This window comes from Pantherophis guttatus, chromosome 1 (genome assembly GCF_059756535.1).
Source record: "Pantherophis guttatus breed Tessera chromosome 1, ASM5975653v1, whole genome shotgun sequence".
Taxonomy (NCBI): Eukaryota; Metazoa; Chordata; class Lepidosauria; order Squamata; family Colubridae; genus Pantherophis; species Pantherophis guttatus.
Genome location: NC_142063.1, coordinates 120369588 through 120396281, shown reverse-complemented (window position 1 = coordinate 120396281; position 26694 = coordinate 120369588). Strand labels below are relative to the sequence as shown.

General features: G+C 40.7%; 1 protein-coding gene across 14 annotated transcripts in view; it reads right to left on the bottom strand.

Annotated features, from left to right (window-relative positions):
• TNS1 (tensin 1) overlaps nt 1–26694 on the bottom strand; it is a 398798-nt gene that overhangs the window by 284772 nt on the left and 87332 nt on the right. For 2 of the 14 annotated variants that reach the window (XM_087881676.1, XM_087881684.1), the window contains exon 1: nt 22174–22511. The exons of 11 other annotated variants lie outside the window; for them this stretch is intronic. In XM_087881676.1, coding sequence (XP_087737802.1) covers nt 22174–22254 — 81 coding nt within the window. In that variant the 5' untranslated portion in view covers nt 22255–22511. Of the gene's footprint in view, nt 1–22173; nt 22512–26694 lie in introns of those variants that run through there. One more of the 14 variants, XM_087881688.1, reaches the window with a different exon arrangement.

The window sequence follows — 26694 nt, the reverse complement described above, 5'->3', positions numbered from 1 at the left end:
GTAGTCCTTAGGAGGGCTTCTCCATGGTATATTCTGTTCTATATAACCATGCTATTGGCATATGCTAGAGAACATCATCATGTGTGTCACATATGGCATATAAATAAAATTATCTTTGCAACGAAAGGATGGAGACCAAAACATTCATATCCAGAGGTGGGTTTCAGCAGGTTCTGACCAGTTCTGGAGAACCTGTAGCGGAAATTTTGAGCAGTTCAGAGAACCAGTAGTAAAAATTCTGACTGGCCCTGCCCCATCTATTCTCTGCCTCCCGAGTTGCAGCTGATCGGGAGGGAATGGGGATTTTGCAGTAACCTTCCCCTGGAGTGGGGTGGGAATGGAGATTTTGCACTATCCTTCCCCTGCCACACCCACCAAGCCATGCCATGCCTATCATGCCTACCCACAGAACCAGTAGTAAAAAAATTTGAAACCTACCACTGTTCATATCTACCATAACATGAGAAGTCTCAATTTCAGGTATCCATTATGGGAGAATGATTCTCCAAAGTCTGTGAGATGACAGTCTTGGTACTGGGCATTGCTCCAATATTTTTTTCAGAAAATCTGGACAAACCTTTTCCAACTTGGTGGCCTCCAGATTAGTTGCATCATAGCTTCTGCTAATCTCAGACCACCATGTCCTTTAAAGGGATAATAGGAGCCATTATATTACATATATGGAGAGCTTCACGTGGAAGCAAACTGGACATCAACAGTGCAGCAAGAAAGCCATTGCCACAGTTATGCTTAGACATGGGCAACAGCTACTTAAACAGGCTCTTTCTCCCATGTTCAAAATAAACCACAAGGAGGCAAGAATAAAGTAACTCATTGTTAGTTGTGAAGTCGTGTCCGACCTATCATGACCCCATGGACAACATTCCTCCAGGCCTTCCTGTCCTCTACCATCCTCTGGAATCCATTTAAGCTCACACCTACTGCTTCAGTGACTCCATCCAGCCATCTCATTCTCTGTCATCCCCTTCTTCTTTTGCCCTCAATCTTTCCCAGCATTAGGCTTTTCTCCAGTGAGTCCTTCCTTCTCATTAGGTGGCCAAAGTATTTGAGTTTCATCTTCAGGATCTGGCCTTCTAAAGAGCAGTCAGGGTTGATCTCCTCTAGGACTGACCGGTTTGATCGCCTTGCAGTCCAAGGGGCTCACAGGAGTTTTCTCCAGCACCATAGTCCAAAGGCCTCAATTCTTTGGCGCTCAGCCTTTCTTATGGTCCAACTTTCACAGCCATACATTGCAACTGGGAAGACCATACCCTTGACTATACACACTTTTGTTGGCAGGGTGATGTCTCTGCTTTTTAGTAAGCTGTCTAGATTTGCCACAGCTTTCCTCCCCAGGAACAAGTAACTAAAATCTCTAAATCCTGTCCAAAATATCTCTTATTATAAAGTCAGCAAAGAAGATGATAAAAATTGGAACTGGAAATTCTGCTGGGGAATGATAGGAGAGGAAAAAAAAGATTGAAGAGATCCAGACTTCCTTCCTCTCTTTCTTTCCAACATTTGGATCAAGACTATGACTTGAGTCTCACACCATACATCAAGGATGAAGAAGGCAGTAGTTTTGGTTTGAGGAAAGGGTTATGCCACAGGCCTGAATGTTTTATGAGATAGGCCCAGAAGAGTTATTCTACCCCCTTCTCTGGTATGCACATAATACCATATACAGTACATATACTTAGATTAGATCATTTTATAATTGATGGTTGGTATGGAAAAAGGAGGCAATTTGTGCAGAATTAAAGGTGATCGGACCTCTGTCAGCTTCCCTGACTCGTGTTCCAAAGACATCCAACTGTTTGCAAATTGAGTTGGCAAGAAAGGAAGTATTCAGGCCACGATCCCCAATCTTACTTGGTTCATATTGGCTCCAAGAAGGCTGTGGTAGAAAAAAACCTTCCTTTTCCCTGTCTCCTTTCTCTCAATGAGTTTATAAGGGGCAGTCAGGCAAAAGCAAAAGATCCAGGACTTACAGATGAAGGGAAATTAATCTGGCTCTTTTCCAAAAATGGAGTTGCCAGTGTAAAATTAAATCTTCCCTCCTGATGACTCAAACGCTAATTAGATTAGCATCTTTGCTGAGCAGTGCTCAGGCAAACCACAAAGTCATGTAACTCTTGAGAAAAATAAATTGCATTTGCTTTAGGAAGTTTGCCATGGGGAACGCAACTTGCATGTGCATATTGTATTTTATCATTTCTGTCTCTTCTCTACCTCCCCCTTTTAAAAAAAATAGATAAAAACCTCCCACTCCTATGAATGTTCTCGTGGCTTAGAAACTCTATTGTTCATATCTTCCTGTCCATATTCTAAAATCACCAATAGAAGACAATATTTGTAGCGCAGGGTTGAACTGCGGGGTTCCTGGAGCTCCCTGAGATTGGATGTTTTCTTGCAGACATTTCATTGCCCAACTAGGTAATACCATCAGTGTTAGAAAGGAATGGAGTTTGCAAACCTCTAGCACTGATGACGTTACTTAGTTGGGTAATAAAACATCTGCAAGAAAACCAAGCATCAGAAAACATCAAGGACCCTACAGTCTAAGATCACCCTTAAAGAGCCTGTACAGGGTATCCTTTCATAGGGGCAACAAGTACTATCTAGATCTGTATCTTTTCAATGATGGACCTGAAACTCTGGAATGCCCCCACTTAGGTAAGTATGTCCAGCATTAATTTCATTGTATTTTTGGCACCAGGACCAGAAAAAGACAATGTCTCCCTCAGGCATTTAATAATAAGTTAATGGTACTTTGATAAATTAATCTCTCTTCTTCCTTTTATTCTGTTACTATTTTGCTGTTTTACCATGTAGTTTGTCTTACATAGTTGATATACTATATATTTTAAGATAATTTCACTCAGCTATTTTAACCAGCTGTTTTCTCTGCATTTTATTGCCATTTCCTCAAGACGTATTTACTGGAAAGCAGTATAAATGTTTAAAATAAAAAATGCAGGTGGCCCTCATTTAGTAACCATAATTGGGACTGGTACCTCAGTTATTAAGTGAGGCAATTTCTAAGTGAAACCACAAGTGTGTTTATGATTTTATTTCAGCTATATTTTGCTTTTCAAACCCATGAAGGATGTAAATGTGCAGATTGGTCAGAAATACCACGAGTACAAGTTGCCCATTCACCCAGTTGGTGAAACGTTCACAAATATTTATTATTTTTATTTATCTAAATTTAAATTTATTATCCACCAAATATTAATGGACTCTGGGCAGCATGCAAAACTAGCCATGAAATTGTGTGTGTGTGTATGTGTGTATTTATATATATGTACATGTACACAGAGGGGAAAAAAACATTGAGAAATGTTGACTAAGTGAATCTAAGCAGGCTAAGCAGAGATTTTTTTAAATACAATAGTCAAGATTTTTTTACAAGCAGAAACAAGATAACTTCCAGACAAAGAAATTGTAGACTGAAGAGGAATCCATGAAAAGCAGAGCCAATGTGCATGACAAAGAACAAAGAGCTGGCAAGTAGACCAATTCTTTGAATCCCTCTGGAAAAAAAGAGAGGGCCAGAGCTCAACCAACAAGAGTTCCAGATAGTTTATTTATTTATTTATTTATTATTCAAATTTCTATACCGCCCTTCTCCTTTCGGACTCAGGGCGGTGAACAGCCAAAAATAAAAACATCTATACATAACATTACAGTTAAAAATAGAGTTAAAATAATTTATAAATTTGGCCCATAATTTAAAACTTGTCAATTTAAAATCAATATTAAAATTTTAAAACTAACCCTAAAATCAAGAAAGACCGGCTAACTGAAAAAAATAAGTTGGTCCTCTCAAGGAGACTGTAAGACAGACAGCTGTCTCTGGAAGGTTTTGAGCATCAGGAGATGAGGAAATAGAATAGAATAGAATTCTTTATTGGCCAAGTGTGATTGGACACACAAGGAATTTGTCTTTGGTGCATATACTCTCAGTGTACATAAAAGGACAAGATACACTCGTCGAGAATCACAAGGCACAACACCCAGTGACAGTCACACGGTACAATAAGCAATCAAATCATACTAGGAAACAATCAATATCAATATACATTGCAAGGATACAAGCAACAAAGTTACAGTCATGCAGTCACAAGTGGAAATAGTCGTCTTGCTCAAACCATGGTCTATCTATACCCTGAAAAAACACTACATCTGCATACTTCCTTTTCTAATCATATTTGGAAATTGGTTGCAAACTGCTTTTCAGCTATTAGAAGTTTTGGAGCAACAAATCAGGTGACTGTGCCTTCCTTAATTAAAGAAAAAATTTACCTAGAAGCTTAATTAAAAAAACAGTAAAAGGTTGATTAAAACTTTGATTGTAGAAAGCTGCAAACAGACTAAGGGTCCAGATATATTTGAAATAAGATTTTGGAATTAATTATAAGGAATCCTCCTCCCTATGGAAAATGCTTTTGTTCTGATTTTTTTAAAAAAAAAACATAATAAGTCAAAGTTTTAAAAATTGGACTTTAAAGGGATCTAAAGATTTTCTACTAAAGGAGAAGAACGCACAGACTTATCTAACAGGCACAGAGTGGTGCAAAATTTTCCAACACTGAAAATGGAGTCTAAAATTAATATTAACAGAGATATTTGATCTGGAGTTTTTCTAAGTCTCAGTTCCACATCTTAATCTCTGAACTGCCTCTAAGACTCTTCCATCTGACCAAACACTAAGAGTGATTGAGAACTGTCAGTTTTAAAGCCTACAAAGAGGGAGACCACACACACATCTCCAGTGAAGAACATGGGTGACATCCAAGGGCAGACAGTTAATCAGTCAGAAGGCCCACATTCTCCAAATAATGCTGTCTACTTGAGAATTTTTTGTATTTATAACCATTTTATTTATATGATTAGAGCGACTGTTTACATTGATTACATAAGTAACTTTCCTGATCACAAAAGAAATTTGTTTCGTCTCAAACCAAAAAAAAAAAAAAAGAAAGAAATGGCGATCTAATTTCATGCATTAATATTTTAATCCATCAGTCTACCAAAGAGTGTTATGACTTGTGAACTCATGACATACTGGAATGTGAAAAGGCCAAAGACAATTCTAACAACTGGCTGGGTCACACAGCACACTGAAACAGGTTCTCTAACTTCAGTTGCTGTGCTCACATAACACACTATACCCGGAAACAAAATAAATTGTGTTCTATCTCAATGTTATGGTCTAGTTCCATGATGGCGAACCTATGGCACGCATGCCCAAAGTGGCATGCAAAGCCATGTCACCCGGCACGCGCGGCCTTGCCTGTTTGTCTTCTGGGTTTCTGGCATGCATGCACATGCGATGATCAGCTGTTCTTCGTGTGCACAGCGCACTGATCGTGGGGTGTGCATGCATGCTAGAACCCAGAAGTTTGGCTTTTTTGGAGCTCAGCCCTGACAAGAGTGTGCATGTGCACGCGAACATAAAAACTAACACAAACTAACACAGAAGAAAGAAAGAAGAAAAAAACCTCAAAATGCAGAAAAGAATAAAAAGCGGTAAAAAAAAAAGCTTCTGATTATCTTTGCAGCAAACCTAAGTATGTTTACAAAGTTATCCCTTATTCTAAATTACAAAAAAAAAAGCTCACTTTTTTCTACTATGCATTTTCTTTTCCGATCATCGAAACCACAAGAAATAAGTGCATTTTTTTTTCATGAAGAAGTCTAAAAGGGTTTCCCAGTCAGCCATAAATGTAGATATTGTCTTTTCTCTAATCAAAGAAGTTAGTTTAGTCAACTCTGCAAGTTCCATCTTTTTTGCCAACCATGCAATGACTTAGTTTAAACAACATGTTAAGATAATGGCTGGGCTCCAACAAGTCACTGAGCCATAAGATATTCGTTTCCATTTTACCCCCATCTAGTGTGTTGTACAGATTTAACCAATGAGTAAATGAGTATTGGGGTTGAGCTTGAGTCTAACATAGGATGGGACTCCCGCTGAATCTAAGATTTGGCTCAAGAATAGGGCTATTTGCACCCCGGGAGTGTTATTAATAAATAAAAAGGAATTGCTATGTAATTTTTGCCTATGTAAATTTTGTTCAGGGATTTTTCATCTGTTGGTCTACTTTTAAGATGGGTAAAGGACTCATTCAGACCAGGAATTTAAGCATAGCATGTCTTAGATTGTTGCTGGGACAAAAAGTTAAGGATTTTGAGATCCTCCTGGTAAAATCAAGCAATGTTCCTCCAATCTCCCACAAGGCATCCCTTCTCAGATGGGATCCCACCAACCCTTTTCCTTCCTTCATTAGAGTGACAGAGAAATCGACCTTTCTCTAGTTTGACTTCTTCTTGGGCCATATCCATCATCGTTGGCAATCATGCTGGCAATCCTATTTTTGTCAACAGCCGTATGAAAAAGTGCTGCTGAGTTTTGTCCAAACCAGTCCCTTAGGTTTTGAAGCCATGATGTTCTTCTTCTGATTGGGCCTCGTTTGCCTTCAATCTTTCTCTGGAGGATTAAGTGAAGGATGCCATATTTTTCTGGGTGTCGCATCACATGTCCAAAATATTCTAACTTTCACTTTTTAATGGTTTTGATTATTTCCCTTTGCTTTCCCAGGCAGCTTGTCATCTCCTTATTTGTGATTTTGTTAACTCTAGTTTGACAATATGGTGTTATTGTCGGCATTCCAAGTAATGCACTCTGAGGCAGATAGATTCCACAAGGAACAATTTATTGGATACATCATATACATATTGGATACATATTGGCACAACTGGTGAAAACCAACTCTGAAAATTCCCGTGATTTTCACCAGATTAAAAAGTGAAAGTTTCTCTCCTTCCCCAAGTCATCAGACACATGGTCCAATCAAGGTGCTGCCCAGTTGCTTGGTTACTTCACCCCTCCTCTTCCAACCACCTGTTGGAATGACCTTGGTTCCCACAGGAAAACTTATTATTTTGAGTACAACATCCCAGCTAACTATTTCCCTCCCCCTCCCATCTAGTGGCAGCCCTGAAGCCTCAAAGATGGTCCCAGCCAAGTTCACTTCAGGGTTGACAGTTATTTTATTCCAGGCCAGCCATTCACCCAAATCTGCTCAAAATGGAGCTTTTGTACACTTTGTCTAAACAACAGGATTATAGTCAGACAGCCTACAGTCAGACAAGAAACCTAGTAGTTATCACTCAGAAAGATACTATTTTCCCCTTACAAGAAAGAGGGTGGAGACTCATTATGCTGTTTGCAGTATCCAGGTTCTCCCCTTGGAATCTCCCAGCTTTCTTCAGAACTGAAAGGGACACAAAGAAAAAGAGAGAAATCCACAATCCCAGCTAAAGGAATTTAGAGACCAGGATAGGATCGGGGCTGTTTCAGATAGAATAGAATAGAATAGAATAGAATAGAATAGAATAGAATAGAATAGAATAGAATAGAATAGAATAGAATAGAATAGAATAGAATAGAATAGAATAGAATAGAATAGAATAGAATAGAATAGAATTCTTTATTGGCCAAGTGTGATTGGACACACAAGGAATTTGTCTTGGTGCATACGCTCTCAGTGTACATAAAAGAAAAGATACATTCATCAAGAATCATAAGGTACAACACTTAATGATAGTCATAGGGAACAAATAAGCAATCAAATCATATTAGGAAACAGTCAAAGAAACCAAAGTTTCTCAAAGAATATATTTCCTGCACTATGTCCATAGTGCATCAAGCCCCAAGTTGCTGGCAATCATAAGTTAAGTTTCAATCACAGTAGATTAATTTTAGGCAAGCCGCTGAAAATCAGGATTGGGGTTATTAGAATCAAAAGATAACATTCAATCCCAATAAGACCCCAATTGTAAGATATTTGCTACGCTCAGAGCTCAGGATCTTTCCAGATGATGCCGCAGCCTCCCGACATAATTTTTGTAACTTTCAAATATTAAATCGCTAAGCCTCCCTCCATTCCAGTGAGAAGATACTCCATGTCCTCATGTATAAATGCTGCAGATGTTTAGAAAATACTTTGGAGTGGGATTTTGGCAGGAGGAAAAAAAGCACTTTAACACCAGGAAGCTGCAAATTGAATGAAGGAGGCAGGTCCAAGGAGGAAAAAAGATAGAAAGATAGTCTTCTGATGAATAAAGAATATCTATAATATACATAAAAGATCCAGTGAAAAAGTGACTTGGATTGATGACATGACAACAAGGGGAATCAGTCCAGAGCCAGTATTTTGATCAAAGACCTGTTTGAGGGGGGGGGAGGATGGGGAAGAGAGAGAGACTAACATTTCCTTGGTAACTCATTTGCATGGATAGAAAATGTGATTTCCGCAAAGGCTGATCTAACTGGGAGGACTGCTGTCCGGTTTCCCCTGCCAAGCATTAGCAAAGACCTCTGCGTTCTCTATGCAAAAATCAGCAGTGCCTAGGGAAAAAAAAACTCTGAAAGGATGCTGGATCCTGAATATACAGTTTGTTGGGAAGTTTGCCCTTCAAAGTCCTTCCCTCCCCAGTTGTGTCCTTTTCTACCCAGGCTGATTCATTCATGTACTGACTGAACAAGTAAGCAAGCGAGATTGCAGAGCAGAGCAGCCCAAGTTTTGCAGGACTGCCAAATGTGAGTTGCTTTTTAATCAGGAACTCAACAGTGGGTACATTAGGGCATGTCTGCTGACCTTTCCCTTCTAGCTCTGCTTCCACTCGAGGTAAAATAATTCTTGTGATCCACAAGCAGGCCTCTATTCTTGTATTCTACCCTCACACCCCACCCAATCCCATCAATAGGCATTTTAGGGTGGAGGGAGATTAATCTTCTTTCTGGACAATTTCCTCAATTCCTCCAGAGCTGGCTCCAGCCACCGGATGACATCAGGGCAAATAAAGGTAGGGACTGCTTCTCCCCCCCCCCAAGCAGAGGGGGGGGAAGAGCAGGAGGAGAGATAAAATAAGACAGATTGCCAGCATGCAGGTCTGTCTCCCGTACATATATATATCCAATATATTCACTGGATTTGTAATCACAGGAAACAAGAACCGGGAACAATGGCATCCATTTGTCATGCCTTAGATTAGTTTGCCAAGCCACAAGACTCTTCAACAGAGGGAAAACCTCTCCTGCAGTGCCAATTCAGCCCAATCCCACAAGATGCATGTGCTATAAACAAAGCCTGTTTCTCAGACCAAGAGGAAAATGCAGGGTTGGTTAACTGAGCACTATCCCCTAGAAGTGCAAGGGAGGAGGAGGAGGAGGAGGAGGAGGAGGAGGAGGAGGAGGAGGCCTTCTCCAGTTACTTGTATGATGCAATCCAGTCCTGGGGAAAAATATCTTTTAATCTGTATACTTTCCATATTTTATATATAAATGCATTTAAATAGAAAGGAAGGGTGAATTTATATGTTATATACAAATATAGAGAGCCTGTTTGGTCTAGTGGTTAAGGCAGGAGGTTAGAAATCAGGAGGCAGTGAGTTCTAGTCCCGCTTTACATATGGAAAACTGACTGGGTGAGTTGGGGCCAACCCATCTCACAGGATTGTTGTTGTGGGGAAAATAAAAAGAGGATGGAGCATTAGGTACATTTGCCACCTTGAGTTATTTATTATTATCACAGTTTGTCACAAAGTCAGCCAGATATTCAGACTGGATCTGGCATTTTTGTCTACTTATCGGGTCCTTTCCAAGGACTTGGGATTGGCAGATCTGGATGTTTGATGGTGTTACAGATATCGTTGCAGGATATAAGCTGCTCCAAGTAAAGCTGCCTTTCGCAATTGACTGATGATGAATTTGTCAGTTCCGATGGTGTCCAAGCAGTGGTGAAATCTGAACGGGTTTGCCACCGGTTCGCTAGCCACGCATGCATGCTGCACACCAAAAGCACGCTGCGCACATACATGCACAGCACGCACCAAAAGCACGCTACATGGGCACACACAACACACACAAAACGCGCACTTCGTGTGGAAAAAGAAGACTTTACTAGGTAAGTAGAACAGTGAGGGGGGGAACAGCTGTGCCACTCAATTTAGCTTTACTAGAAAGCAGAATTATATTCGCTTTCCTGCGAATATAAACCGCACGGCACAGCTGATTGTCAGAAATACCAGTTCGGATGAACCGGTAGCTTTTTTAACTACTGGTTCGCCCAAACCGGGGCAAACTGGTAGCATTTCACCCCATGCCCAAGTGGTGCTCCAGATGTTTTGGGATTACCCCCCAAGGCGCCTATTACAATTGATGCTACTTTTGCTTGCTTTTGCCACAGTCGTTCTATTTCTATTTGTAGTCTTTGTATTTTGTTATCTTCTTCAGTTCTTGTTCTTCTCTTCTGCTGTCTCCAGGTACTGCCACGTCCACTATCCAGACTTTTTTTGTGTTTCTTATCAACAATTGCTAAATATGGGTCAGGTACCTATCAGTTTGAATGCTAAAGTCCCAGAGCAATTTGTCTTAATTTTCTATGACTTTCTCTATTTTATGTTCCTACCAGTTCTTGCTTAGAGCAAATGATATTTCTTGTAGATCTTCCAATGCAGTATTGTTGCTACTTTGTCATGCTGCTGCTTGTAGTTAGCCTGGGTGATCTTTTTACAGCAGCTAACCAGGGGGTCTACTGTTTTTTCAGCTTCTTTGCAGAGGTAGCATTTGCCATTCATTGCTGTCTTCTCGATTTTGGCTTTGTATGCATTTGTTCTTAAAGCTTGGTCTTGTGCAGCCAGAATTAGACCCTCTGTTTCCTTCTTCAACTTTCCTGCTCTTAGCCATTGCCAGGTCCTGTTACTATCTGCTTTCCCTGCTATTTTTTTTTTAATGTACTGGCCATGTAATGCTTTGTCTTGCCATGCCTCCTTTCTCTTCTTCATTTGATCTTTCTTGTAGGCCAGTTTGGTCTCTCCAGTACTCAGTATGTCTTCCTGATATACTACCTTCAGTGCATCGTCTTCACTGTCCTTCAGATATTCTTTCAATGCCCTTTTTTCTTCTTCAACCATTTAATGCACTTGCAACATTCTGCACCCACCCATTTTCCTTAGTAGATAAGAGTCTGTCAATGTTGCTGCATGGATGAAGGTCATGATTTATTGTCATTATTTTTCTGGTCTTCCTGTCCAGGGCTTTTAATTCTGCTTGAATGATGATAATGTTGATGATGATGATGATGATGATGATGAGGAGGAGGAGGAGGAGGAGGAGGAGGAGGAGGAGGAGGAGGAGGAAGAGGAGGATTTTTTAAAAAAAAAATCTAATAAATAGATTAGCCTTGAATTAAGCTGATAGAAAGGAGTTCTTTAAAATATCCAATGTATTGTTATGGAAGAGGATTTCACCTGAATATTGCTTGGGTAGTCTAAGAACACACCTGATGTCAGAGACCCCTATCACACAGAAAGAAAGCTAAATGGCTAATCAAGGTATACACCCAGGAATATGACATAACCTAAAAAATGCAAGTTTCCTTCTTTTTCCTCTTCCCTTCCCCTCTGCTCCAAAGAAACCCACATTTTCACATATATCCCTGGTCTTTGCTTCTTGATCAGGGAAAAATGACTCCTTATTCTGCCTGTTCCCAATTTACACTTTTCAGTAAAAGCAGGTAACAGCAGCATAGAGCAAAGGTTTACCTTCATTGCGACAGCCTGCGATCTCAACTAGTTGTAATGAGGCAGAAGCCAAAGTCTCAGAGCCAATCCACAGAAGGGATTTCCTCCTTTCCCCTTTCGAAAATGAACGGGCTCAATCTGCATCTAATTACAGCAGCCAATTAGCTGAATATATCTCATAATTACTGGAAGCACCACCAGTATGGGAAGAGGAAGTTGTTTCTAAAGGAGATGATACCCAGTAGTGGGTTTCACTTACCTTCGCTACTGGTTTGGAACTGTGAGCTCTCGCGTGGCGCTTCTGTGCATGTGCAGAAACTTCTGCGCATGTGACGTCCAGGTGGGTGGGCGGAGCCTCCCGTCGCCGCCACTACCGGTTCGCTAGAACCAGAGCGAACCAGTAGAAACTCACCACCCATGGTCCTTGGGCCAAATATATGCTGTATCTTGGTGTACTTACATTTTAACTTTCTTCAGGATATTAGATAGTATTTGGGAACTTACCTATGACAACATCAAGCCTCTCTGAAAAACAACTTGCCTTCTACAATTAATCATCCCCTGACATATGCAATCCATAAAGGCAACTACGAAATCTAAACTGTCTTGATAGCAACTTGGATTAGATGGAAATGTATCGTAATCTAAAATATATCTAGCCACATTACAGAGAAATGCACAAAAGTTCCACAACTGGCATGTCAGTATGGAAATACTTTCAAGAACTATATGAAAACCATTACTTACCATTAAGCAATATGATCTGCTATTTCCACCAGCCCCTCTTCCTAGCTAATTCATATCTGGAGGCACAGCATTCCATGTAAACCAGATGTTTTGAACTACAATTTGCATCATCTTTGATCACTGCACAGGCTTAGCCAAGAATTGATGGAAGTTATTTTCCAAAATATGTGAAGGATACTATATTGAGAAAAGCTGAATGACCTCATAGAGGAAAAACAATGGACATCATCATGCCAAAAAGAATATGATAATACATTCTTAGATTATTTTTTTTTAATCTATTTTCTCCCTTATCCCAGTTTAAAGGCGTAGATTTGGACATTTGTCTCAGGAAAATAATCCTGGTGGAACATCTTTAGGGCTTTATGTGATATGTTTTCAAAACTTTTCATGGGTGGGAGGGAAATTAATGTAATTAAGTTTCTACACAGACTTAACATGGGCAAGTTTGCTTTTTTCAGTGTTATCCATGATAGTCAAGAGTGTTTGGGATGTTTTCTTTTGTTAGTTTGTGTGGAGGTAGGTGCCTAAAGCAAGAATCAAACTCACAATTTCCCAGCCTGATGCCTTCGCCATTGCACCAAAGTGGCTTCCATGTAGTTTTTAATTTGGTTTGAATGGGGTTGTTGTTTTATTGATATTTGTATTTTGCTTGGAGCTTTTTGTAATTGTTTTTATTATGTGAGCCCCCAGAGTCATGCATATTCGATGGGCAGCTATACAAATCAAATAAATAAATAATAGTCACTATTAAATCTCCATATATTTCAGCAAATCAGAGAAAAAGAGGTGGCAATGATTCCTAGTCTTTTGTACAATCCTTTCTTTTATTCCAACCTTAACCCATGAAGTTGTCTCAAGTCCCCGATAGCCCAAGCAACAGCACATCCTTTTATCCCAGGATGATTGTGATCTGGTAATGAAATATATCAGTCTGTAGATCACTTTCATTTCTCTTAGTCTCACCCTGGTGTCTTCCAGATATGCTTAATAACAACTCATACAAGTCCCAAGCAGCACAACCTTTGGTCATTCTTGCCAGGAATAGTAGGAGTTAAGACCAGTGGTAGGTTTCAAAAATTTTTACTGTCAGTTCTGTGGGTGTGGCTTGGTGGGCATGGCATGGCATGGCTTGGTAGGCGTGACTTGGTGGGAGTGGCAGGGGAAGGATACTGTAAAATCTCCATTCCCACCCCACTCCAGGGGAAGGATACTGCAAAATCCCCATTTTCTCCCGATCAGCTGGGACTCGGGAGGCAGAGAATAGCTGGGAGCGGGGACAACCAGAGGTGGTATTTACCAGTTCTCTGAACTACACAAAATTTCCACTACCAGTTCTCCAGAACTGGTCAGAACCTGCTGAAACCCACCTCTGGTTAAGACACAATGTATCTGGATAATACCAAGTTGAGGAAGATGGCCAAAACTTGGATAGTACCAAGATGAGGAAGACAGTTTAGCAAAGCTGAACCATACATGAACAGTAAAGAAGTCTTTGTGAATATGTTGACTAGATTGTTGCCCTACCATTAATCATCTAAGATCTGAAGGAAGCCTCATTTTTATCGCCTATAGAGAAGTCTCATTTTTTATCGTTAGTAGAAACAATGAAAAATATTGATCATATAACTGTCTAGCTAAGAACCTGGTAAATAATTGCATTGATGGCTTCTACTCCATCCAACAACTATCCTCACCCCATCCACTTGTAATAATGACAGTACCCCTTTGGGATTCTTGGACATCCTTCTCTCAGTCTGCTCAATATCCCCAGACATTTTCTCCAACATTTTAGTCTGTTGACCTTGTCAATTATTCCCTTGGCCTTGTGACCTCCAGCCCCCCCTAGGAAGGACGTTACTAAATCAAGAAGCTTTCCTGGAAAGATTCACTCAGAGAAGTGGGAACAGGAAGAGGAGAGAAAAGTGCCATTACCCTAAATGTCTGAGACTGAGTACATGATAAGCGAAGTTAGAAAGTGCCCTGAGTGAAGAAGAGAGTAGACAAAAGAATGTCTCCCTTCAGACAAAGACACAAGAAAATTACTGTTGTTGCTCTACAATTAATAGTTAATCCAGCTAACCAAGGAGAGAACAGAACAGAAAAGCTCCAGGAACTAAAACAAGGACAAATGATTGAGGATCTTATGGCAGGCATCCCCAACCTCTGGTCCGTGGACCGACACCGGGCCGCAGCATGCCAGAAACCGGGCCATGCAAACAAATGAAGCCCCATTTGTGGGATGCAGGCAGCAAGCAAAATCACACCTCCTCTGGACCCCAGAAAAACCTCTCTTCACAGAACCGAACCCTGATGACCAAAAGGTTCAAGGGTCACTGCCTTAAGGTGCCTTCTTGAGATTCTGCAGAAAACGGTATTTCTTCATCTTACAATCAGGGTCTGTAAACCCCATCTCCCTCTACTATTTGGGGTGTCAAGATGTTGCTTGAACCAAGAATCACTACAAGTACTTCACACTATAAATTCAGCCTGGCTGTCAAAATCTGTTTGAATGTGGGTTCATTTTGAGCTTTTGAAAGGATTACCAAAAGCAAGGCTTTTTATCATATATTATCATACTTAGGGACGCGGTGGCTCAGTGGCTAAGATGCTGAGCTTCTCAATGGGAAGGTTGGCAGTTCAGCGGTTCGAATCCCTAGTGCCACGTAATGGGGTGAGCTTCCATTACTTGTCCCAGCTTCTGCCAACCTAGCAGTTCAAAAGCACGTAAAAAATGCAAGTAGAAAAATAGGGACCACTTTTGATGGGAAGGTAACAGCATTCTGTGCGCGTTTGGTGTTTAGTCATGCTGGCCACATGACCACGGAGATGTCTTTGGACAGTGTTGGCTCTTCGGCTTTGAAACAGAGTTGAGCACCGCCCCCTAGAGACAGAAACGACTAGTACATATGTGCGAGGGGAACCTTTACCTTTATATTATCATAAGACCAAAAATACTGGCAATTTATATCTCAAATGGTTAAACTAGCTCAGCAGAAAATATCCTTCAAGAAGGCCACTATCCTAAAACTGTAAGCAAAGAAGAAGCATGAAACTGGCTTTCAGCATAGATGAGATTTAACTGAAGTGCCCTCTAGCTAGCTTTAGGAGAAAGGACTTTATTTTCTTCTGACTTCCCATTTTGTTTGCTTTGAAAAGTTGCCCAACGAGTTGCTTTCTCCTCTCTCTCTCTCTCAAAAAAAAAATATTTACAACAAAGCAGTCGTCTTGTGTACTCATTTAATTCTTCCTTTCAGTCCAAACAGTTTTCCTCTTGCCACATCTCCTTCACCAACTCAGAAGCGCATTTTTACTGTAGGGCTGCCAAATCATGAGCAAAACTGCTTCCTTTTACATTGTTATCTAATTAAGAGGGATTATTCTCATTAAACTCACAGGCCGTGACTGCCTTTAAATGGAATGGGAGATTTACTTAAACACAGAAATTGCATCATCCTTAAACTATACAGACTGGAAATCAATCCAGCCTGCAACTGATGATGAGGACAAATGTATTTGTTTGCCAATTTAGAAAACATATATAATTCCCCAAGACATTAGGTTAGTGTTTAGGACAGCCACTTACAACAGTTCATTTAGTGACTGTTCAAAGTTACAACGGCACTGAAAAAAGTGACTTATGACCGTTTTTCAGAGTTACGACCATTGCAGCATCCCCATGATCATGTGATCAAAATTCAGACGGTTGACAACTGGTTCATATTCATGATTTTTGCTGTGTCCCAGGGTCGTGTCACCCCCTTTTGTAACCTTCTGACAAGCAAAGTCAACGGGAAAGGCAGAATCACTTAACAACCGGGTTAGTAATTTATCATCTGCAGTGATTCACTTAACAACTGTGGCAATGAAATCGGGCAAAACTCACTGAATAAATGTCTCATTTAACAACAGAAATTTTGGGCTCAGTTAGTAAGGACTACTTGCATATCCTCAAAAATGCTATAAGGTCAAGGTATTATTTTAAAAAATTCACTCTCTCTCAAGTTGAGTTCAATTCCTGGTAACTATTTGGCCATGTTAATGTTGTTTTCTTGGCCCCAATACAGATCTAGTCTGCCACAGCTGCCTGCTAAGGAGTTGTGTTTGTTTTTGGTTTTACTATGCAGCCCAGTAAATCAACCTGGTAGTAGTTTCCCAGCCAAATACTAACCATATTTTACTCTGCTTTGCTTTCTCAACATCAGTCAAGATTAGGTCACCTGAAATTCATGCTTTCGTCTTACTCCGTGAATGAAATAATTTTAATAAGAATAAATGTTATGTAAAATAGTATTTTATTGTTAAATGTATATAGCGGGGATCAGTGGTGGGTTTCAAAAATTTTTACTACTGGTTCTGTGGGTGTGGCTTGGTGGGAGTGGCAGGGGAAGGATACTGTAAAATCTCCATTCCCACCCCACTCCAGGGGAAGGATACTGTAAAATCTCCATTTCCTCCCCACTCCAGGGGAAGGTTACTGCAAAATCCCCATTTCCTCCCAATCAGCTGGGAGGCAGAGAATAGATGGGGGTGGGGCCAGTCAGAATTTTTACTACCGGTTCTCCGAACTACTCAAAATTTCCGCTACTGGTTCTCCAGAACTGGTCAGAACCTGATGAAACCCACCTCCAGCGGGGATATAAAAGGGAGATCTTTTCAAAACAATATATTGAGTGAAATTTAACTATACTTGCATTGTTTGCTTTGGGAATTTTTGAAAATCAGCCACTTGTCCATTTTTTTCTGTAAATTGGGTAGTAGGCACATTTCAGTACAAGCTGTCATCCTCTGCATGTTTAGGCGCCAGAGAAAATGATGGGGAACCAACAGGTTGTTTTGAGTTCTTGTACTTTGAAGTGTTGCAAAACACTTCAAATCAAATGCCTTACATGTCCCAAATGCAAAATTGCAAACTATAATATGTTTGCTCCCAGCTTAGAATATTCAAAATGATTACATATTCATGTTGAATATTCAGAATATTTCAAGCCTGGAAAGTTTTACTTACCCATATTGTTAATTGCTGTTGTTTAATGTAAGACAAGGGTGAAATTGCATTCCATTCATATATTATCATCTTCTACAGGAAAGACGGCAAAAGTAATTCACATAGTTGCTTCAGATATATGATTAATAGTAGATTCTAATTTAAATTTAAATTATTCCAATTTATATTTAAATTATTCAAAAACACATTGCAAGTACAGATTTAGGATTCTGGGATTTACTTTTGCCTTTAAAAGTGTTATCAAATGGAACTTATTAAGAAACAAAATACAACAAATTACCCAAGATAAAGTACCCAGCAGCGCAATATATAGTATAATACTGCATATATAAATGTTTCAATTTTTGCAGTGGTTTTTTGTCCTATTTTCCTATCTTTTTTCCCTTTTGAAAGCTGGCAGGAAGAAACAATTTTATTCTTTGAAAACTGCTCTCCAAGTCTTTTTTGATTGAAGAGCAAAGGAAAGTGCATTCAGCATAACAGGTATCATTTATTTACAATGATTTAAATTTCATCTTAAATAACCAAGAAGATAATTTGAATCACATTTTTATTCTGTACATGACACATTTCCTAAAGAAGACATGTTATCTGATTGCTTTAACCTATCAGCTTTCATTCTAATGGAATCTTTCTGTATCCTCATATTCCATATACTCTTTGATCATAAGAGTATAACATTGTTTTGAATTACTGAATTGTCTGCTTAGCTGCCTTTCCACATATATGGAAATGTTCACTTTAAAAATCAAATATCTTCACTTCTGCCTTGTACTCTAGTTTTGGGGCGAGTCTTTCTCTTATAGCCCTTCTTAATACTTATGAACATTTTGTGACTGTCCACCCCTATCATGACAGTTAATCTGTGAATGAGTACTCCCCTTCGACAGCCATTTTGACATATTCTGAAAATTCACAATAATGTTGCTGACTCGGGTTAGATTGTGAGCCTCAGAAATTCCTTAGCATCTTGAATGAATTCACAACATTTTCCAAAATCACAGACTGCTTTTTGCAGTGGATTGACCATTTTTTTCTTAGTGAATTGCAATAGCATTGTTGTTGTTGTTAGTTACGAAGTCGTGTTCGACCCATCGCGACCCCATGGACAATGTTCCTCCAGGCCTTCCTGTCCTCTACCATCCTCTGGAGTCCGTTTAAGCTCTTCAATGACTCCATCCAGCCACCTCATTTTCTGTCATCCCCTTCTTCTTTTGCCCTCAATCTTTCCCAGTATTAGGCTCTTCTCCAGTGAGTCCTTCCTTCTCATTAGGTAGCCAAAGTATTTGAGTTTCATCTTCAGGATCTGACCTTCTAAAGAGCAGTCAGGGTTGATTTCCTCTAGGACTGACTGGTTTGATCGCTTTGCAGTCCAAGGGACTCGCATTATGGTGTATATATTTCTACATATTTGTGACATTCCCAGTAACAAACACAAATACATGACCAGTTCAATTGCAGATGGCATCTAAGTTGGATGGCATCTAAGTTGGTGTGTAAGCTGGTCAAATGCTTCCTCCATATTTCATGCTTTAATTAGAAGATACTTTAAATAAAAAAAATTAGGAGGAGGATCTTTGGTAGCAGGTCACGTATCTAATTTTGAGAAATTATTGATTATACCTTTTACTTATCTGTTAAATTCAGATTTAAACTATATTTAAGAACATTTCATAATTTAAAAATTCAGTCATGATAAAAAATTATTTCATACAATCTGATATTTTAAATGAACATTGATTTTTAACCTTTTATTATTTTTTTAATTGAACAGCTGGCCCAAATTTTGATCAGGAGTCTTAAAATGATTAACAGCCAGGAATTCAAAATATATTTCAGCCCTGCCAAGAAACCCCTATTAAAATGCATTTGATTATAAAGATATAGTACTAAATTAAAAAAAGGATGCTTCTGCTTTTGAACTAGTGTCTCATTATTAGATGGATTTCTTCCTTCTAACCCCACAACTCTCAGAAAGCTACCACTGATCTTTTATGCTGTTTTTTGGGGAAAAAATAGATAAAGTTCCTGAGAACTACCAGAACAGTCAGATTATAAAAAGCTGGAAGTGATCACGAGGAACTGGAATTCCTGGTCAGTACCCCATGTGGTTCAAACCTTTCCACCTTTCTACTAGTAAAGCATCTGGAAGTAACCATTATCTAAGAAAGGATGCTGACTACAGTGAACTCTCTGACCTAATCTGACGGTTCCCTTGCTCTTGTCCACAATGATAAATTACATCACTTCATGTAAATCATCCCAAATGTATATGCATTCCCCCCTCCCCCTGGAACCTGGGTAAAGCGAAAGCCCCACATGTACACTGAAAGGTTTAAACTCTGAAGAGTTTCATTAGTCCATTAAGGGATCAGCAGGCAAGAAGTAGAAGGCTGTGTTATCTCCAAACACTCTGAGATCACAGTTTACAAAGCTATGTATTTATCACGATCTCTGATGTCAAGGGAGGGATCATAGATCTTCAACCTTGTAATTCCTTAACATGGGACTGTAATGACAGACAAATGGCTTTGTCATTCTCTATATGCAAGAACATACATCAAAAACTATTCCCATGAGTCCAAGGAAGTTTGAAATTTGTCTCTTCTTTAAACATAGCATCGCATTCTATACAGTACAACAAGCTTTCTCAGCCTTACACCTTCCAGATATGTTGACTTATGTTTTTAATGACATGCTGGCTATGGATTATGGGTCATGAAGTCCAGCACTTATGAAAGATGGTTGCAAAAAGCTTTCCTACAAAGCCTTCAAAGTATTTGGTTCTTTGCTTCACGAGTTTGGGCTGTTCTCGAGAGCAGTGGCTTCAACCACAGAAACTGCTAGTCTGTAACTGTAAACAAGATAGAAATAAACTCCTTTGCAGAGTTGCTCAACCCTCATATTTCAAGCATGCCGTGAATTCAAAATAAATGTCTAACTTGCCCCAAGACAAGTTACTGTGCCAAAGCATTCAGCAAATGATCACAAAAGGCCACGTTTACACAACACACTTAACTTAGTCACTGAATTAACCAATGTTTTTGATTGACACAATACACTGAAACATAAACTTCCCAAATGGACTAAATTTGCAGGAATAAAGCTAGCCACAAAAATGCAGCCATTATTTTTTAACAGACCTACGTTTGTTGTATGAACACAGCCATAATGTTACAAATATTTATTTGTATCAGCTCTCTAAGAATGTAACCCTCTGTGGTCATTTCTAAAGGGGAAGAATAGCAGCCCACTGCAGCAAGAAATACACCAAGATATTTAATCTCCATACTTAACTTATAAACATTAGTATGAAAAACTTACTCTTTGGAGTTAATCGACCTATATATTAAATGTTAAAAGTCTGAAAGTCTCTTAACTAATTCTGGACTTTCAATCAATTAGAAACCTCTTACCTAAGCCCTATTATTTCTCATTTTCCAAGACTATTTCGCAGGATGAGTTGATTATTTATTATTGGGGGAGGGGGCATCTATTTAAATTCATTCTGTCATTTCCCCCCCCCATCCCAGTTCGCCTTTGGGACCACCCAAAGTATCACTATGGAAACAAAGCGATGTCACAAACAGTTGTAACTGGGACCAAGCAGACAGGCTGAGCTCTGAAGAAGCAGAGTTCTCTTTTCATGCAAATGTATCCTCCATTAGTTATATTTGATTCTCCCCCACCTGCATGCAGCAACTCAAAAATCTTCCTTTATAATAATAAATGGATATCCAAGAGGGGTTGGCAGTTGTGTATCCTATCAGCATTTGGTTAAGCAGCGTTACCAATCAGAGTACTGTACCAGGGACACACAAAAATTGGGATTCTTTTGCCATCTTCTACTCATTTTAAAGTTAAATCTAAATGCTGGTGTTGTAATTTCCTCTCCCATAAGAGGCAATAGTTCTGCTCTGACAAGCTTAAGTAACAAGTCCTGTTTGTTCTCATGCAGAGGTGGACATGTTCTAGATCACATTAACATCTCTACTCTGCTGGTTTGTATTATAACACCTGGCATTACCCTTCAGATTCATCCGCTTTTCCCAAACCGGACACCTTCCAGATGTTTTAGTACTACCATTCTCCAAAAGTCCAGCCCAGTCCTCCACTAAACCCCAGCCAGCATTCTTCACTCTTTCAAGCATCCCTTTAAAACCTAGCCAACCTCTGCTCGCACCATCTGGCCTCCAACATCATCACCCTTTTTCTTCTCCCGGCTCCTCTCTGAATCTATCTACAGATCATCTCCTTCCTTACCACCCAGTCCAGATCATTTGGAAGGTGGGGGGGGGGGAGGAAAAAAAAAACCAGTGGAAAGAAACGTGTCCCTCGCACGGAAACGAAGGGCAGAGTGAAGAAAGGGGGGAAAGGAGGAGAACGTGCTTTTTAAGGCCCCCATCTCTGGTCGCCAGCAGTTCTAGCAGCACGGCAAGCCGCAGAGAGAGCGAGAAAGAGAGAGAGAGAGAGCCGGACATCTGCTTCTCAGCAAGCATCAAAGGCTTTCCTTGCAAACCCTGCATCCAGATGGAATCCCTTAACAGGGCTTTCCTCCCCTTCCCTCTCTCTCTCTCTCTCTCTCTCCCCCCCCCCTCCCGCCCGCCCCGGGACGCCTTTCTTTCCATCCAGGCTTTGGAAACGCTTGCGCGAGTGGAGCTTTCCGATCCCTCCATCCATCCCCATCCGTCGGGCTCGGACGACTCTTCTCCAACTCTCTCTCCTCGGCTACCCTCGGTTGAAACCGAGATCCTTCTTTCTCTCCCCCCCCCACCCCCCCACCCCACTTCTCCCCGAGTTCGGATCCGGCGCTCTTTACGTACCCAAAGCATGCAGGATAGGCAAACCCAAGTCATCCTGTCATCCGATCGGCCCGTGGAGAGGCTCAGGGAAACCGAGAGCATTACAGCATCGGCTCACGCTCACATCCTCCGGCTAAGCCAGGGCAGGAGGGGCAGGCACGGAGGCGGAGGAAAAGGCAGCCCATCTCGCCCACCAGCGCTTTTCCCTTCCTAAGTATCAGCGCGGAGTTTTGTTTTTTTTTATTATTTTAATTTAATTTTTTTTTCTCCCCTCCTGCTTTCTTAGCGCAGCCTTCCTCACCTCTGCTAAGGAAGGGGAGAAGGGGGCGGGGCCTGGGACCAGAACCCTTCTCTTTATTGGTACAAAACCCCGCCCCTCTCTTCCCCAACCCCTCCCGCCTGGCCAGCTGCAGAATTTTGCCGCGCTTTTATAGCGTTGAATGGGTCCCGCTGCAAACCGCGGCGGCGGCGGCGTCACCAAAAAGAAAAGAGGGGGGGGAGCGCGGGGCGGGGCGTCGTGTCTGGATCATGGGGGGTGGGGGTGGAGGAAGAACCCAGGATCGGTTCGACTGCAGTGCCAAAGAACACCCGAACTGCTTTGGGGAGATTCAGGTGGATTTTGTCCGTTCCCCTCCCCTCCACAAGCAACCGAAGTGTAAGGAAGTAAGGAAGCGTCTCTAGCGAAATCTAAGCATTTGATCAGTCAAAAATCAATATTCAAGAGAACCGAAATCCTTTGGCTAGGATAAAAGGTTCTCTGGTTGGCGTTGCCCCAAAAAGCAAGTTCTGATGTTAAAACGTACAATACCGTAATGCTTTATTTTATTTTTTATTTTATTTTGATCGATAATAGAATTTATGGCCCGAATGGACACGGGAGTTTCATTGCAAACGAGAGTCTTCTAGTCCGAAAAGATCAAAGCCCACGAGGGACAAGAAGAAGATGCTGACTGTTTTTATTCTAAAGAAGGAGATACGGTACTGCTGGGTTTTTTTTTTTTAACTTTAAGTATGGCTGCCGGCACAATTGTTGCAATCCAAGTGCACCCACCGCGTCTCGAAAGGTTTTTGTTTTTAAAAAAAAAAACAGTAGTAGTAGAAATTTTGGATACACTTCTATTTTAAGAGCAAGACGGTAGACGTTTCTTGCTATCTTTAATTGTAGGGAAGGGGTGGAGAAAATAGAACATGGTTTATTAAAAGAGAAATAGGGGGTCCCATAATATTAATTGGGGAGGTCTATCCTCTGATTAATACAAGATCTTGTTTGTGAGTTTCTGCTTTCACAGAAAGTCCAAATACCACCACAATCTCATTGTTGCCAAGTGAGATACGTAGGACTATCTGAGACTGGGATAGATCCAGCTTAGATTCCCCTGCTAAGAATATGGTTGTAAAATGCCACTCATAAAAAATAAAAGCAAGAACAATATTTCTTTTTACCGAAACACGAGAGATCAATTACAAATTCCCATCCAGGCATGTTCACAAGCTACTAGCTGAACCAAAAAAAAAAAAAAAAGCATATTAACAAAAGGAAAGAAAGCACTCAAAATAATACCATACAATACAATGGACCATATACACCATAACTAAAATAAAACAAGTAGTAACTGAGGAATTGCTAGGGTTGAAGAGAGTAAGTAGGATCAAACAGGGAGATGAAGGGATGACCTAATTCCAGAGTTGAAGGACCAGGTCCTGGTAAGTCTGCAATCAGGAGACTGATCCTGGAAGAAGGAACAGAAAGAAGCACTTGCTCAGAGGAACATAAAAATCAAATACGTCTGCAGGGAGACATAAGCATCCACACTTTGCGGGATGATTGGATGTTGTGAGCAGAGGACTAAAGACAAGCCCCCCCCCCCAATGTTTAAAACAGGCTCTGCACACACACACAGTCTTGCGGTGACGTAAGATATGAGCATGGTATAAAAGCTCCAGAAGAGTAGAAACAGCACTATTTAAACTCTTCTGGATTAAGATCAGGGAATGGAAAGAGACATCAGGAACACTTTCCAGGGAATAACTGAATTAATCTTAAGGAAAAAGCCTGCTCGGAATCATGTTCAGACTGATCTACCACCAGCATCCCCACCTACCCTTAGAGAAACACTGCACACCTGGGATTCAGAAAAGCATCTTGATCTCAGCTACCGTTGACCTCAGGGCCATGGCAGGATTGATATGACATGGCCGTGCCCACATTCCAAAAGTGGGTGGAGCCTTTTTTTTAACTTAATTTGTATTTATTTTATACTCTTTATTTTATACTTCTTTATTAATGAAATATTTGGGAGGGTTGTAATTGCAAACTTTAAAAAGAAGCTGTAACTTTTTTCTTCATCAGTAGAGGGTGTTGCAATGTTGGATGTTCACAGCCATTTATCCTGATGAAAAGGACTGCATTTTTTGTTTGGTTGGATGGTTTTGGAACAAACAATCCATCAGAAAGGGGTTAAAAATGTAGCCTTTTTTCATTAGTAGAAGAGAATATGAAACAGAATCCCAGTGTCCTGGCTTCCTCTGCTAAAAATAATTGCTGCAGGTTCTTTTCTTTTGGAAGGAGCAGAGAAGCTGCAGCTTCTCAAGAGGTTGGGGAAAGAGAAGGAGCAAAGGAGAAGGCAGTGAAGAAGCTGGAAGAGACCAGGGCGGTAGGATGGGAAAGCTTCCAGGTGAGGGAGGGGGAAAATCACTGGGAAGAATTGGAGAGATCGAGGAAAGGAAGAATTGGAGAGATTGAGGAAAGGAAAAATTGGAGAGATTGAGGAAAGGAAGAATTGGAGAGATTGAGGAAGGAAAAGTTGCAGAAGAACGAATGCTCAAGGAAGAGTCAGGAGAAAGGGTTTAGAATGGCAAACAAAGGGGAAAGGTGGACTGTTTGCACATTTTCTAGGTTACAGATTGTAGTTACAAGGCAAGCATCAGTCCTAGCATCTCTCCTGTTTGCGTTTAAGAATCAAACCTGACGTTCAGGACGTCTATCCATAAATCCTTGTGTTGCCGAAGGAGAAACATAATCACATAACGGTAAGCAGAAACTAGAGAGATCAAAACTTTCTCAGGGCTTCACTTCTCCAGTGAGATAAACCAGGAACAAAATTAAACAGAGGTTGGGAGAATAAAGCAGTGGACATGCTTGGAAGGGGCGAGGGAGATTGGAAGAGGGATATTAATAGGCTTTAGCTTCTCCAAGGGGCTGGCCAGCAAGAGGGTGTCTTGTGTAACCCATTAACTCAAATATGCATTACCACAAGCTCTCACTCCTCAACTAATTGGTGGCTTACCCAGAAGGGGTCCAGTGTTCAATTACATGAAAGAGAGGAGAATGAACCAAATGTGCCCGGAGGCTTCCAAAGCAAACACCACAATATTCAGAAAAGGTAACTCCTTTTTGATAACAACTTCATGAAACTGAGATGCTTTTATTAAACACCCAAGCAACAGCATGAGGCTCAAAGAGAATGTGACTTTTCAGCTTTGGAGAGTTTGCCTCCATACAAAGAAGGGCAAGTTATAGGAGGGCAGGGGAAATAAGCTAAACAGTGTTTTTAGTGGGCAAAAATTCAACAGCAGCAGTTGAATTCAATGCATGGGTCTTTTGTGTACTACTGGTGTAACACTGGGTTACTTTTTGCCAGCTTCATACTGCTAGGTTTCGACCAGCTGAGATGCCTTATTAAGAACAGCTTGGTTCTGAAACTCTTGTTTGTCCTGAACAGCCAGGCTGACATTTGGTTCCTATTATTTTTCACCAGCGCAGTTCACATTCACTTTCCAGATTAGACAAGCCTGAGGAACCCAGCAGGGGGTGGACCAATCACTGGTTGCTTGGAAAGAAAAAAAAGTAAATGGCAGAGAAATGAACCGTCATCATGTTTTGGATTTTTTCCCAAAGCATAGAGGGGGATCAAAATATATTATCCTTATTCTGCTGGAAATAAAGACTTGCGTGCATTGGCTGATGCGCTATGAAGTGAGATGTTTTAGCAACACTCTAGGCATATACTTATTGTTGTTAGTTGCAAAGTTGTGTCCGACCCATCGCGACCCCATGGACAATGTTCCTCCAGACCTTTCTGTCCTCTACCATCCTCTGGAGTCCATTTAAGCTCAGGCCTACTGCTTCAGTGACTCCAGCTACCTCATTCTCTGTCGTCCCTTTCTTCTTTTGCCCTCAACCGTTCCCAGCATTAAGGTCTTCTCCAGTGAGTCCTTCCTTCTCATTAGGTGGCCAAAGTATTTGAGTTTCATCTTCAGGATCTGGCCTTCTAAAGAGCAATCAGGGTTGATCTCCTCTAGGACTGACCGGTTTGATCACCTTGCAGTCCAAGAGACTCGTAGGAGTCTTCTCCAGCACCATAGTTCAAAGACCTCAATTCTTTGGCGCTCAGCCTTTCTTATGGTCCAACTTTCACTTATACTACTCCACCTAAAAGGCCTAGAACCACTTTCCCCAGATGGGTTGGACTACAAGCATATTGCTTGGGATGATGGAAGTTATAGTCTAAAGGGTGATAGGGTGATAGGTTAGAGAAGAAA